This window comes from Phaseolus vulgaris, chromosome 8 (assembly GCF_000499845.2).
Source record: "Phaseolus vulgaris cultivar G19833 chromosome 8, P. vulgaris v2.0, whole genome shotgun sequence".
Taxonomy (NCBI): Eukaryota; Viridiplantae; Streptophyta; class Magnoliopsida; order Fabales; family Fabaceae; genus Phaseolus; species Phaseolus vulgaris.
In genome coordinates this window covers 46,902,863-46,918,978 of record NC_023752.2, presented here as the reverse complement: position 1 = coordinate 46,918,978, position 16,116 = coordinate 46,902,863, and the positions used below count along the sequence as shown (strand labels likewise).

General features: G+C 33.5%; 1 protein-coding gene across 1 annotated transcript; it reads right to left on the bottom strand.

Moving 5' to 3' along the window:
* Positions 1-8,139: 8,139 nt before the first annotated feature.
* Positions 8,140-15,593, bottom strand: LOC137827153 (probable GPI-anchored adhesin-like protein PGA55). Its single transcript, XM_068633368.1, has 5 exons — positions 14,385-15,593; positions 13,332-14,086; positions 13,128-13,217; positions 8,967-9,728; positions 8,140-8,690 (listed from the first exon to the last, which is right to left on the bottom strand). Exons 1-5 carry the CDS (start codon positions 14,491-14,493, stop codon positions 8,550-8,552), a joined length of 1,857 nt encoding a protein of 618 aa, XP_068489469.1. The 5' UTR covers positions 14,494-15,593; the 3' UTR covers positions 8,140-8,549.
* Between the last annotated feature and the right edge of the window lie 523 nt (positions 15,594-16,116).

The window sequence follows — 16,116 nt, the reverse complement described above, 5'->3', positions numbered from 1 at the left end:
CAAAGAAAGCAAAGAGAAAAAGTTCAGCAAGAAGTTTGAAAAGAAGGGCAAATCATAAAAGGCCTACATTGTTTGGGATGACAATGATGTATCATCATCAAGTGGCTCTTCAATTGAAGAAGAATAAGCAAATTTGTGTCTAATGGACAAGGGTCAAAATGACACAAGCAGTGTAAGTTCTTCTTCCTCTATTAATGTTGAAAATTATAGTCAGCTTCTTGAAGCTTTCAAAGAAACACATGAGGAAGCTAATAGATTGGTTCTATTGAATAACTAATTGAAAGGTTTAAATAATTGGTTGGAAAATAGAGTTAAGGCACTAGAAGAAGAGCTGGAAAATTCGAAAAATGATTTTGAAAATATAGAATTGATTTATAAAAATTCTTCTTGCAAGTGCAACTCTAGTTTTTGTGAAAACTGTGAATCTCTTGAAAAGAAGGTTCACTACCTTGTAAAAACTGTGGATAAGCTTTCAAAAGGAAAATCAAACTTTGAGACTGTTCTAGCATCTCAAAATTATGTTTTTGGAAAATCTGGTTTGGGTTTCTATCCACAAAGTAAGAAAAATGGAATTTCAAAGCCTTACTCTACTGTAACAGAAAAACAATCGATTGAAAAATCAAAACAACCGGTTGTTACATGTTTCTACTGCATGAAAAGAGGTCATTCTGTTAGGTTCTGTAAAATTAGGAAATTTTTTGTTCCTAAAGGTGTTATGAAGTGGATTCCAAAGAATCCTAAGGGTTCAAAGGATCCAATTGATGCTCATGGACCCAAATTTGTAAGGTGACAAAATCTTGGTACTTGATTTTGTCTTATGTAGGATTCCCTGATGGAAACTCAACACATGTGCTACCTGGACAGTGGGTGCTCCAAGTATATGACAAGGGTGAAATCCAAGTTTGTCAACCTTATCCTCAAGCAAGAAGGGCATGTGACCTATGGAGACAACAATAAGGGGAAGATTTTTGGGAGAGGCACCATGGGTGACAAGAACAACTTTCTAATTCATGATGTTTTATACGTAGAAGGGCTGAAGCATAGTCTACTCAGCATTAGTCCGTTGTGTGATAAAGGTTATCAAGTAACCATCAAATCCAACACTTGTGAGTTACGTCTACCAAATTCACATGAAGTAGTGTTGATTGGTAAAAGGGTCAACAACATTTATCTTCTTGATATCTCACATCCTACATCCATTGGATGTCTTCTAACCAAACATGAGGAATCATGGTTATGGCATAGAAGAATAGCTCATATTCACAGGCATCATTTGAATAAACTTATATCTAAATATCTTGTGATAGGATTACCCAAGCTCAAGTTTGAGAAATACCATATATGTGAAGCTTGTCAAAAGGAGAAACAAATTAAACATTCTTTTAAATTGAAAAATGTGGTTTTCACTTCAAAACCCCTTGAGCTGCTCCACATGGATTTATTTGGTCTTTCAAGAACTATCAGTCTTGGTGGGAATTACTATGCTCTTGTTATTGTTGATGACTTTTCTAGGTTCACCTGGATACTGTTTTTAGAATAAAAAAGTGATGTTTTTGCACCATTCAAAAAACTTGCCAAGAGGCTACAAAACACTAGTTGCAGCAACATATGCGCTATCCGCAGTGATCATGGTGGGGAATTGCAAAATGAAAAGTTCAACTCATTATGTGTAAAACTTGGAATCTTCCATAATTTCTCTACCCTTAGAACTCCTCAGCAGAATCGAGTTGTGGGGAGGAAAAACAAGTCTCTTTAAGAGCTTGCAAGAACCATGTTTAGTGAATCCTCCTTGCCAAAGTACTTATGGGCAGATGTTGTCAACATTGCATGTTATGTGATGAACAGGGTTCTTATAAGATCAATCTTGAAAAAGACTCCATATGAATTGTTCAATGGAAGGAAACCTAATATTGGACATCTGAAGGTGTTTGGATGCAAGTGTTATGTTTTAAACAATGGTAAAGAAATTCTTGGAAAGTTTGATGAGAAAGCGAATGTCGGTATATTTCTCGGTTACTCTTTATCTAGCCATGCTTATAGAGTATATAATAAAAGACTTATGACTGTAGAAGAATCTATTCATATTGTATTTGATGAGACTAACCATGCAGAAAAAGAATCTCAAAGGATTCATGCAGAGGAAGATGAGTAAAACATAGTTCTGAAGAATCTGGAAAACTGCCTAGAAAAACAACCGATTGATTCTGCGAAACAATCGGTTGAAATTCTGCAGCAGGATGAGCTAACCCAAGAATGGAGAATTCTTAGGAATCTTTCTGTGGAAAACATCTTTGGGCAGATTTTGAAGGGAGTCTGTACTCGAAGAACAGTCTCAAATTACTCACTAGTTCAAAAAAGCAAAACGAGTGCAGCTATTTTACATTTATAAGGGCGGCTATATAACCGCATTTGAAGAGCACACATTTGTAAATCAGAGACATAAGAAGGCGGCTATATAGCCGCATTCGTAAATTCAATTTATAAATGTGGCTATTTACATAGTTGCATTTATAAATCTCATTTACGATAGGCATTTAAGATTTCTTTTCTTTTTGTTGTTGATTGCGTTTCTAATCAAAGTTTTGATCTTTTTCGAAGAACATGATCCTTATTTTAGCATTTCTTTTGATCTCTTGGTGTGTTCATATTATACATCTTCGTATTTCATCCCTGTGGAAGTCCAAAAAACGCAAATAAAAATTCCCCAATGAAATGCATATATATGACGGAGCAAGGCGACAGCAACAACGACGAGGAAGGCACCGAATAAAGCAAACAAAAACCTTCCCAAGCATGACCTTAGCAATGACATAAGAAAAAAAAATAAGAGAAACACAAAACATACAAAAATCAATGGTGAAGAAGAAGAGAGGAAGACAATGCTTACCTATGGCACGAAGACAATGCAAAGAAGAGAGCAAAAAAAGAGGAAGCACAGCTAATGGAGGAAGCACATAAGAGAAACGAAGCACAAGAGAAAGGAAAATATCAAAATATAAGTGGCACATTTCTGAATTAGGGTTAAAAAGGATTTAAGAAGGCGGCTATTTGTAAAGCCACATTCGTAAATCAAGCGTTTTGATTTACAAGGACGACTGTACAAATAGCCGCCCTTGTAAATCCAAACGCTTGATTTACAAGTGCGGCTTTACTAATAGCCGCACTTGTAAATGAACTTAATTACAAAAAGGCCACCGCGTTTTTTACGAAAGCGTTTAAGCGTAAAGCCGCACTAAATAAACCGCACTTATTTATACATTTTGCACTAGTGACTGCAAGCACATGGCTTTTGTCTCTCAAATTGAGCCTAAGTCAATAAGTGAAGCTCTTAAGAACGAAAATTGGGTTGTTGTTATGCATGAGGACCTTAACCAATTCACCAGAAATGATGTGTGGACTCTGGTCTCTAAAACAGATTAGATGAACATCATTGGAACCAAGTAGGTGTTCAGAAACAAGCTGGATGAATCAGGGGTGATTACAAGGAACAAAGCAAGGCTAGTTGCAAAAGGATACAACCAAGAATAGGGGATTGACTATGATGAGACATTTGCACCAGTGGCCAGATTGGAAGCAATGTGGTTGCTGTTGGCATTTGCCTGTATGAGCGGGTTCAAACTATTCCAAATGGATGTGAAGAGTGCCTTTTTAAATGGGATTATCAATGAAGAGGTATATGTATCACAACCACCCGATTTGAGGATCATCAACTCCCTAATCATGTTTACAAGATGAAAAAGGCCTTGTATGGTTGAAACAAGCTCCTAGACAATGGTATGAGAGGCTTAGCAATTTTCTCTTGTCTCATGGCTAAGAGAGAGGCAAAATTGATAAGACTCTTTTAATTAAAAAGTCAAATTCTGCTATTATTTTTTTCCAAATATACGTTGATGACATTATATTTTGTGCTACTAATGATAGCTTATGTAAAGAATTTGTGGCAGGTATGCAAGGGAATTTGAAATGTCAATGATGGGAGAGTTATCCTTCTTCTTGGGACTGCAGGTCAAGCAATCTAAGGATGACATCTTTCTAAGTCAATCCAAGTATTGCAAGGAGATTCCCAAAATGTTTGAGATAGAGAAATGCGAAGAGGCAACTACACCAATATAAGGTTAAAACTTAAGAGTGACTAATTTTTTAAAAGAATATGCGTGTTGAAAAAAGTTTGGGGAAGCCCATTCTTCTATTTTTTTTTTATTTACTAAGAGTCAAAATCTACATAAAGACATTATATATTATTTTTCTCGTGTCATTCAATTACAAGATACTTTTTTAGTTATTATTTAAAAATATATGTAAAATAAAAAATTAATTTTTATATAGAATTAAACTTTCTAATTTTAAAAGACTATTTATATATTTTCAAAACTATAAATTTGGGATTTTATTCATTTCACATTCTAAAAATAAAATTTTAAATATATTTGTATAGTCTGAATTTTATTTCTGTAAAAAAAATATATTTCCAAAATTCAAGATATGTTATAAATTAGATCCAATGGAAAGAGTTTAGACACATGTTTAAAAAAATCAAGAATAAAAAAAATCAATTATAATTGAAGAATAAAACTTGTACACTCATAATTGATGAAAGAAGTTGCACAAATGTTATAAGTCAAAGAATGGTGAAAAAATTTCAGATATTCATTATACCTCACTCTGAGCCCTATAAGTTACAATGGTTAAATGAAGAGAGCGACATTCATGTGAACAAGCTAGTGATAGAATCATTTCAATTGATAAGTATTGTGAAAATTTTATGTGATTTATGCCCATAAAATCTAATCAAAACCGCACCTTTAGACACATCTTCTAGAAGGTAGGTTATAAACCCTAATTCTAGGTGCCTTGTCTTGAAAAAGTGGCTCGGTACAAGCCCATTTTGCTAATTACACTTTCTTTTATGTTATGTGAACCTACTCTAGTCTATTTTGCTATTTGGACCCCCAAAGTGAACCCAATTTATTTACAAACATATTTTTGTCTTTTAAAAAGACCAGAAGAAAGAACATTTGGTGTTCTGGTCTATGCCCAGTTCTTCTTCTGGTGAGGTTCGTTTGATCTTTGGTGGGGTCTTGACTTGATTGTTGAGATGACTGCTCATAGTGTGAATTGTCTCTTGAGTCCTTGGTCATCTTCTTGGGTACTTGGATTGTATCATGCTCCCCATGTTGGAAAGAATTTGACCTCGAATTTAGAACTCCAGTAAATAACATAGTCAGTTTGTTCACATATAAGATAGTACGAGGTGTGGTATGTGAAGTAAACTTATGTTCATGAAGCTTTGGGAGTTCATATGGGTAAGTTCTAGATACAAGCCATGTTTGGAAAGAATATTTGGGGATGACATGATGTTTTGCTGAAAATCCTCTTAGAAGGTTAGAACCTTTAGGAGGTGTTTGAATTTCATCCCTAAACTTCTTTACCCAATATGTCAAGTATTTAGAATTATCAAGTAATAAAAAAGAAAGTAGGAAGTATACATAGGAGGCGTGGTTAGTTTTGTGTGGGTCAACATTATTATTTTGATTGCGTGAGATGAGATGTTGAGATCCATTTTACTTTCCTCTCTTGTTTCATTTTCTCTTTTGGTTTTCATTTTTATTTGGTCATCATGAACTTCTTTGGGAGAAAGGGGTTTTAAGATAACTTTATGCCCTTGGAAGTTGAAAGACTTTTTATTGCCATCATGTAAAACTTGTTTATCATATTGCCAAGGTCTTCCCAATAGAATATGTGTTGTTTCCATTGGCACAACATCACATAAAGTTATGAGGACTTGTTTAGTAACCATGATTTCACCTTCAATACTAAGTCATTGAAGTTTATAGGACTTTGTATGAGAAATAGTGGGTAATTCAAGTTTCTCCACTACTCTTGTACTTGCCATATTAGCACAACTACCTCATGTATTATCATGGAACATAACTTGTTGTTGATAAAACAGTAGGTGCGAAAAATATTTTTTCTTTGGTATCATCCAAATGTTTTGGAATGATTTTCACCTTAAAAAAGGATTGATTATTCTTTATACTTATATTTTTTAGGTAGGCTAGAGGTGAATTTGTATTAATTTTATTTAGAAGGAAAAGAATGACAAGGACCTAAAAAACACATTAAGCATATAAAATAAGAAGCAAATAAGAACAAAAGTAAGAAATAATAATAATAAAATAGAAATAGGAAACTTAGAGACCTTAAACAATAAATTAGTAAGCAAAATTACTTTGTTAAATTTTTATAAGTTTCTAAAAAAATTAGAGAAGATGAATAGAAGTGTGAAAGTACATGAATGCACTTAATTAACTCATGATGGAGATAATTAAGCAAGCTTATACACCTAATTACCTAATCATGTGAATGTTTTTTATAACTTATTTTGGGTTGTTTTGGTGTTTCAAGAGTTTTCTTTAACATCTATGAAAGCTGTTTTACATCAAGATGTCACCCAATTGATGAATAAAATGATATTTCACTTTAATAAAATGATATGTGACATGAATAAAACGTAATTATAATAAAATGATATTTCACTTGAATATATTTTTCCTTGGAATGTTGAATGAGTTTCTTTAGCATATTTACTACACTACTATATTTCTTTTTTTTCTAAAACCAGAGAATCTTCTATATGTTACTTTACATATTCCAACTGAGAGTAATATTTGATATCACACTTATTCTCAACTTCAATTAGGGACAAAGTAATTAAATTTTGTTTCTGGTTTAAGGAGATGACACAATATCCAAGAAACTAATATCCTCCGCTTGTATTCTTATTGTCAACTTTGTCCCCAATATAATTTGCATTGTAGAATCCTACTAACATGAAATCTTTTTTTCCTTAAACACAAGTTGGTTAATGGAACCAATTAGACAATGAAAAATCCTTTGACAACTTTAGTACGTGACTCTCTAAAATCATAATGAAATTTAACACTCAGACAAACATTAAACATTATGCATAATATCAAGTATCTTATAAGGTAGAGTAAAACACTTTATCATTATTTGATTTACACCTTTACTTATTTCAGTTTTTATTAAAGAATTTAATAAATAAAATTAATACGAAAAAAAATCCATGCTAAAATGATACGTCTATTAATAAGTTAATGCATATTGTATTCAATAAATTGATAGTAATTCACTTTGTTTGTCATTTTTTAAATGTTTCCTTTTACAATTTATATTTTTTAAATTATAATATTAATATTTTCTCCTATTACTTATTATAGTAAATTTCATGCTGTATTTGTCTTTTAAATGCTATGGCCAACAATATAAAGTCATTATATTAACAAAAAAAAATTAAGTTTACACATTACGAAAATGCAGTTAATTGTGCTAAATTTTACCAATCTCTTAGTTTTCTAAAATATTATTTTTATAAAGATATCATTGAAGTGAAAGTGTTCAAATTTGCTTATATTTCAAAACAAGAAAAATAAGGGGATTTTTCTTACGAATTAACTGGAGACAGTATTAGATGTTCGTTTCTTGCACTTCTATAAGAATATTCTATCAGATTTGCACAAAGTGAAAGTCTAAAAACCAATTGTTTTTGCATTTAGATTAATTTTTAAAGATACATTAAGATATTCTTGCATTTTTACTTCATTTACCCTCAAGATCCAACAATATTTCATGTTACATTAATGTTTTATGTTACATACATTACGGTTATAATTTCATATTGATATTATTCTAACATAATTGTATCAATTTTTATTAATTATGCTTACGATTCCTAAGAAATTAATTGTTAAAAAACTTGTGAAACGGATAGACCGTCTAGTTATAATTAAATTTCTTTAATTAAAACTTTTATTTTATTTATAAATTATTAATTAATAAAACCAAAGTGCTTTAATTTACTATATAATACTTATGTCATTTATATTAACATGTAATTAACAAAAAAATATAATATTACAATTAAATATTAATAACAAAATTTCAAAAACTTTTTTTTAAGTAATGGTTTCAAATCACCATTATTTGTAGTAACATTGTTAAATCAAATTTAACCTAAAGGGGCTAAATTTGAAAATTTAAATAAAGGAAATCAAATTACATAAAAATGAAAATTGAGGAACAAAATTAAACAAAAAATAATGATGAAACTAAAAAAACTAAGCCAATTAAAAAAAACTTTTAATTTCCTTTTTTTGTAAAATTGACCAAAAACAGCATAACAACTTTATCATGTAGAATCAAACCCTCATTAAAGAAAAGAAACGGATCAAAATGCCCCAAAAAGATGCAATGGCCTAGCATCTTCCACAGCAGACAAAATAGCCCCTACCTACCAACCCTATAACCTTTAACCAAAAAACAAGAGAAAAAAAAATACCCTGTTAAACAGGCAGGATTGAGGCACCTGTAACTTATTGCAATATTTGCAAAATGCAGGGTTCTAATCAAAACCCACCCCTCTTCTTTCACTCTCGAATCATTGGCCTTCAGAACAAAAGGAATGGAACTAATCATCTGCCATCAAAAATATGAAACTTGGATCTAACTATGATTAAAGAAACAGTATGTCAATCTTCAGATCCGGGATCAGTAGAGCTCAACTCAGCAGAAGATCCATGCAAGTTAGATGCATAAGATTCGAACAACTTGGACAGCTTTGGCTGCATTCCCTGGCATATCTTGAATGTAGTTGGGTCCAAGTTCTTGCACTGGAAAACAAAAAAGCCAATGAAAAGTAAGTAACAAACCCAATTTAGTCACAGAAAGTTGCATTAAAATTGAGTTCACTCAAGCATATGAATTTCAACAAATCGACCAAAAATGAATTTCGAACTCATTCCGTTATACAAAACAAGGACTTTTAACTTCACAAGGGGTTAAAAGTTCACATAATACATTTTCATTATACTGATGCATGATAAAACTATGCAGATTTAAATTGCAATGATAATAATCAGTACAAATCTAGATTGAGATATCATTACCTCCTGATAGAAAGCATTGATTTCCTCTTCTGTAAGGCCTTCATCCTCGTCTGAGTTCTCCTCCCAGCCAAGAGAACGAAGGAATGCAGCTTCTTCCTCATCTGGATATATTGTAGAACAGGGAATTGATTCTTTGTCTTCATTATCAGAAAGTCTTTGAACCTCTCCATGAGCATGGGCATTACCATTGCTAGTCAGTTCGGTGCCATTCCCAAGAGACTGGGGACTTGAAGATTCATGAACTATTTCTCCATTTACTTCATCAGATTTCTCCACCATGGGAGATGAAACCATCGGGCCAGAATCTGGAAGAACTGCAGAAGAATTCATCAATGTTTTCTTCTTAATGAGATTGAAAAAATCATTCCGGCTCTGCACTTGCGAGATGGAATGTTTCTTATCCAAAGTTGGACCCAATTTCAGATCCAAAGAAACTGATTTCCTTTCCGTGGAAGATTTTAGATTATTGGGGTTCCTCAAAGGAGCAGCAGCAGCAGGATGATTTCCTGGTTTGCTGTTAGAATAATTTGTTGGATGTGACACATCCTTGGAGGTAGGGGAACCACCATTTTCCCAGACAACAGACTTCAGATCAGTAAACTTTCCAGATGTCTTCGGAGCGTCAACTTTGGCATTTATACTGCGAACAGATTGGCTTGCCATGTGCAATGCAGAGGGTTGCAGTGGCACACTCTTGGTAACTACATTCATCTCAGCATTTCTAATAGCTGTTTTGGGCTTTGATTTCTCAGAATTAAGAACCTGAAAAGAAAATTACACTAAATCATTAGACTTTAAGAGAAAAGAAAATAACACATAATATTTTATCTTTTATTGAACACAAGTAAATATACACATGAAGCTAGAAATATAAACTTCCGGCGTTGAACAAGAAAACATCCAATTTTAATATTGTTTAAAAAATGCATCCTATACAAATCCTTATTTCCTCCACGGGTTTCTATAAAATCATGGAAACAAATGGAGCATACATAACAATAACAGCTTACACAATAATTTTAAGTATCCTTTAAGGAACTCACAAATTTCAAGTATAATAGCAACATCCACAAACCCATCCGAGGTGAACTAACAGTAGAAGCATGGAAAACAATGTACAATTGCAGGAATGGGAAGGTAGTAAAAGTGAAAACATGATGTATTATAATTGAGAAGGGCATCGAAATATTCACAATAAAAGCAGGTAAGAGCCAGCTTATCATGACATAAGCCATATCGTTACAATTATACATAGAAATGTCTCAGTATATTTCTTTAGAAACCTTCTACAAATTTATTTAAAATATTATGACAATTATATTTTTCCCACCAAAAGAAATTAAAAGGTTTTAAGTAATTGGAATATGAAATCATGACAGATTGTTATTCCAATGAACCACATAATCCTAGCACACAGGATCCTTATACACCATATAGAAGATATGGTGGAAGAGAGATAGGTATCAATGATGGATGGTGAAATATGGCAAAAGAGCAAAATTTAACCATATATACACAGCATTGCGGCCTACAGTACCACCCTATCAGGCCTCCCTGCACAAATCGCTATAAGGAAGTGTGGCAGAAAATCTGCCACACCATTCTGAAATGGCACTAATTCAATAATAAATACACAGGTAAATTCATGGGTACTCGTAGTGAAACAGTAAAAAGGACTTGCACTGTAGGTTTAAAAAGTAGACCAAGGCAGTCAAAATCAAGATTATGGTTGGATCATTAAGGGCTCACAAGATCATAACTCACGGGATTGAAACATGGAAGGTGGTTGCTTAACAGACAAGAAGGAAGGAAAAAAGTAACATCAATTACATAGCAAACTAGGTGAAACTAACTGTGCATGAAGGAGACCAGTTTTTATTAACCCAAAAACTCAATGTGACACTACACGAAAACATGGTGGCAAGTCCACCGTTTCCAATGACAATCCCAATCTCACTCCTTGCATGGGCTCTAAATCGTACATGGTGGTGGGAAGAACCATGAATCCAATTCCAAATTTTAAATTGTGATTTGGTCTACATTGGAGTAGACAGTTGATGACATTTTCCAAGTAGTAGTCATAAAATGAAATATTTGTCCACATTGATCCCATGGATGAGGAGCACAAAAACATCAATAAGAAGAACCCCTACTAGGATAATGATATTACTTCATGAATCAAATTCAGGCTACAAAATCGTGCTCAAAACAAACAGAAAAAAAGCAGGATTATTAAGCATTTTGATTTGTGCTTAAAAAAAACAGAAAAACAAAAAAGCATCATTATTAAGTATTCCCAATTCCTAATGCTAGTAGTACATAACAAAAGCATCCACACTTAAGGACTCAAATTTTCATTAATATCTTCACAAATTTAGATGAGAATAGAAAGACTATAGTTTCACAAAACAATTTAAACAGACCTCAATGAGGCCACCCTGGATATCTGCGTACATAATATACCTAAACCACTAACCAAGGTCAGCTAATGGATTACATGTCTTCATTTGGTTCAGCTAGAAGGTCAACTGAGAACCTGAGATTGGATAATAACTAAAGCAAATTGTCCCTTCCATAAACACCATCTTGTTACAAGTTCCCGCATTACATAGCAAGGAGTAAAATAAAATAGAAAAAAGAAATCAGTAAGTGAAGCACCAATTCCTGTTTAAATTTCTCATACAAAACAAAAATAAAGAACTAATAAACACTGGTTACAATAAGCCAAGAAAATAATGAAGTGAAGCGTCTGTTTAATTCTTATATATTTAATCCTTTTGTTTCACTGAAATATAAACAGAAGAAAGTGGAGCACAGCCTCAGGATAATAGACACAACACAGGTCTCAGGATTAAAAATTAAAATCATTCTACAAATTCTGCTAGCAGTAATAAACTTAAAATAGTAGAGTGACATGATTACAAGAATTAGGGTCTGTTCCATCACAGAGATAGAAAACGAAAGAAAGTGGGATGAAGAAAAGGTAAGAAAGATGAAATAGAGTGAAAAGTGTACTAGTTTGTTTGAGGAGGAAGTGAAATTAAAATGAAGAAAAGTTGTCATTTCAAGTAATAAGGAAAAACTAATTAAATTGAACAAGTGAACAATTACAATGTTATCCATATCTTTATTAATTGATGTTTACCAAATGAAATAACTTTTTTAATTTAACACCTTCAAATTAAGATCTCATTTTGTCCAATATGTTTATACTTTGATATATAATTATGAATACTATTTATTAAAAAATTACAATTTTTTTTCTAAACATATTTTACTTAAATTAATAAAATAATATCACTTTGAAACGAACATGGTCTAACCATATCTTGAAGAGAGATAAGAGAGGTAATATTAGAAAATACTAGTTTCTTTTACACTTTCAACCTTTTACTCCTTGTATATAAATGAAAAATAAAACATGTGGCACCCAATGGAATTCTTCAATCCTTCATTTGCTACAAAACAAGGGAAATGTTTTCTTTCTGCTCATTACCCTGCTCTAGTCACTTTCCACTGTCCTTTCAAACAAACAAACCCTTAATTTGAGTTGTAATTAATCACTATACCAAATCACTACAACATATTATCATCAGTAAATGATACAACAAACTATCGTGCAAAAGAATTTTAACAAAAACTTCTCTATCAACTTGTTAAATTATATGATGTCTTTATATTACCTTGAAAAAGATCTGTACCTGACCATCATTAAATGCAACAAATAAAAAATAGTACTATGAACAAAAAAGACAAAAAAAGAAAGGTAACCTTTCTAAATCTGATAGTTATAGACTACACCCTAAACCATCAAAAGACTCCAGGCTATTCAAAACATTTTTTAAATTGTCAACATCAACTCAGTTACTAAATAGCACTCCAAAAACAACAAATTCTAATCCTACCACTTCATAGCGCTATATAATGCAAACAAACTAAACTAAACTGCTAAAGTACAAGTCTGACTTCACATGATACAGTACACCTTATTTATGCATGTACGCTAATTAAAAATTACCACAATTAAAAATTATGCACATAAAAGATAAGATACATACGGTTATAGATTAATTATGAGAAATAAAATCCTGCAATGCAATATAAAATAAAATAAAGCTTGCAAAAAAATTACAAGAGTATTTCACAAGGTGATTCTCTTACCGATGCTTTAGGCATTGAGGGTGTTACTGGAATCAACTGTCTTGACTGCTTGATAGCAAGTTCCTCGAGCCTTTGGGTTTTCACAAGCACCTACAATTGATTAGGGGCCTTAATACTTGATCATGGACATATGTATAAAACCAATACAATTTAAAGAAAAGAATAAGATAAAGTAGCTAGAGACACAGGTACTGGCTCAACTACCTGGGGAGTAGAGCGAGCTCGAGATGGAGTCTGTGTCAATGCCTCAGCCATATTAAGACTAGCTGTTGTACTTGATGCCACAGACCCAGAAGTTGTATTAACAGTGTGCTGTACTGATAGAGATCCAGCACTGCTGCTCCCAATTATAGTAGGGACCTCTGCTAGTGCAGATGTCCATCCCTCCCCTCCAATCAAAGCAGAACTACCAACAGGCAGGCTCTGACTAGTAGCACCACCCAAACCAGGAGATGAAACCCTCACCACTTCAGGTGATCCCTGCTTTTCTTCAGTACTAAGTGATGGAAAATCCTTGTCAAAAACAGCTTTCTGAATACTACTATTAACATTACTCCCAGAAAGAATGCCATTGTTATTGCTCTGATGGCTACTGCCACCAGATTTAGTATCAACTGCGACTCTACGGGGTAAAACATCACTCTGTTTCCTGGAAACCATTGAATGAGACCGGCGCAATGTATCCCTCTCCATCCTTCCAGAAAAGAGGTTGGCCAATGGGTCAGAACCATCACAGTCCCAGATATCTCCAAAACTAGATCTATCTTTCTCTCTGTCCCGGTCTTTGTCACGATGGCTTCTGTTGAAACTACTATAGGCATGCTTGGCAGAACCATTTACAGAACTCCTTCGGGAATTTGATGAGGATGTCCGTTCAAGAAACAGTGAACGAGCATTATCAAAATCACTACCATTCTTAGAAGACCTACTCCTTGCGTGATGGGCTACAGAAGGAGAATCTACACAACAATGCCATGACAGTTAGTATTTTTTTCCCCTTCTCAATGGTAAAACACATTAATAAAATTAATACCGAAGGTTTTAAATTGTGCAAATTGCAGACAAATGCAGCCACAATTGCAGTCACAGTAAAAAAAATATTGCCACAACTGCGATCGTGGAGAGTCAAAAAAATAATGGCCACAAGGAAAGACAAAGACGTGGCCATAAAGAAACAATATGCATACATGGCATTCTGAATTAAATAAAACAAAAGAATTACAAATGTACACAATACAGATAGAATATCTAAATTACCATTGTGAGTAGACGAAGATGGAAAATGTTGGGCTGAAGTGCCGGCCCCGGCAACACTTCCAGCACTTCTCAACCATTCTGGAACTAATGTGGGTTCACTTCTTTCCATAACTAAGACTGAACATCATCAGAAACAACAACAGAAAAATTGGGGCACCTCTTCACCAGGTTCACCCCCAAGTAGCACTGCCACACTTGTTTGTATAGAGTACGAATCCCCCTCTCTACCTTGCACCAGTCATTACTCTTCGATAACCCAACCTAATCAAGAAACCCACTAGCGCAAAAACTCTTCCCAAACAACAAGAAATACCAGCACTTCCACAGTGAAATTCAATTACTCCTCAATCCACTATCCTTCAACAACATGAAAATAAAGAACCGCAGCCGTAACTTGTCCAAAACAAGTCCCGAAACAAGCCGATATGTCCCCCTAAAAACAGACACCTGAGTATTGAAACATAGGCAATGTTGCGAAGGGCCAGCTTCTCAAAGCTACGCCTCCATCATTAATCAAAACACGGATTTACACTATAAACCACTCACAGATGTTTCACCTCTCAACACAATTCAAAAAACAAAGAATTGGGAACATCGACGCACGACTAAGGCAGCAATGCTAGAACTCAGAACTCACCGCATTGCAAACCCATCCGTTTCTCCAAAATTAAAAAAAAAACAAAGCCCTAGAGGTGTGGAAAGAAAATATGCAACCCAAAAGAAAAACAGAAAACCAGATAAGAATACGCACACGCACGGGATTAATTGATGGGGCTAAAAAAACACTCCTCCAGAACCTAGGGTTACGGAAAACGTCGACGTTTGATTGCGATAGCAAAAAGCGAAACACGAAAAAGGAACCAACTAACCCTAGAGGCGAGGCAGTGATTGACTTATGGGAGTAAAACGTCGACGTTTGAGTGATAACCGCAGAGACCTTATCGCAGAATGCGAATAGAGAGAAGGAGAAAACAGAGAAGTTTGGTTTGGTTTAGGTTTGGAGTTGGCGAATGAATGAGCAAAGAGTGAAAGAGGATGGGCGAAAGAGAGAGTGTTTGTGTTAGAAATAGGAAATAGGGTTTTGTTTTTGTGTAGTGAGATGTGTTTGTGTGAATTTGCGAGGAGGCCAGAGAGACAATGTATAATTTTCTGTTAGTTTTTGCGCATATTCTGAAGCAAACGTATAACTTATGACTATCTCTCTCTTCCTTCATTCTTCATTTTTTTCTTCTTAAAACAATAATAACAAAATCTATACATTCTTTTGTTTTTGTTCCCCTTCCTTTCTCCACCTCTCAATTTCTCTTGTTACAACTTTATTTAATTTTTAGAAAAAGTTCAATGAATTCTTTTGTCATATTTTAGTCACTTTTTAATTTTTATTATATTTGTGATATTTTTTCCTCTGTTGATTATTGACCATAGCCATCAACTGCGTGTCACTCAAGTGTGGCTGTTCATGTTTGCTTTACAATATTTTACATGAAAAAAATATTTTGAGACAAGATTACAGATTTTGTTCAAATTAATTGTGAATACAGTTTAATTTTTTCAAATTTCAAGTAAATTCAATTTGAGTTATTTGTGTATAAAAACTAAACATATTAACACTCTTAAAATTTAAATCCAGATTGGTAATTTATTATTGGTTATTTTGTTAACATATCCGTTAACAGATTGAGTTGAGTGAAAATCTGATTGCACTTTATACTAAGAATAATTTAAATATATT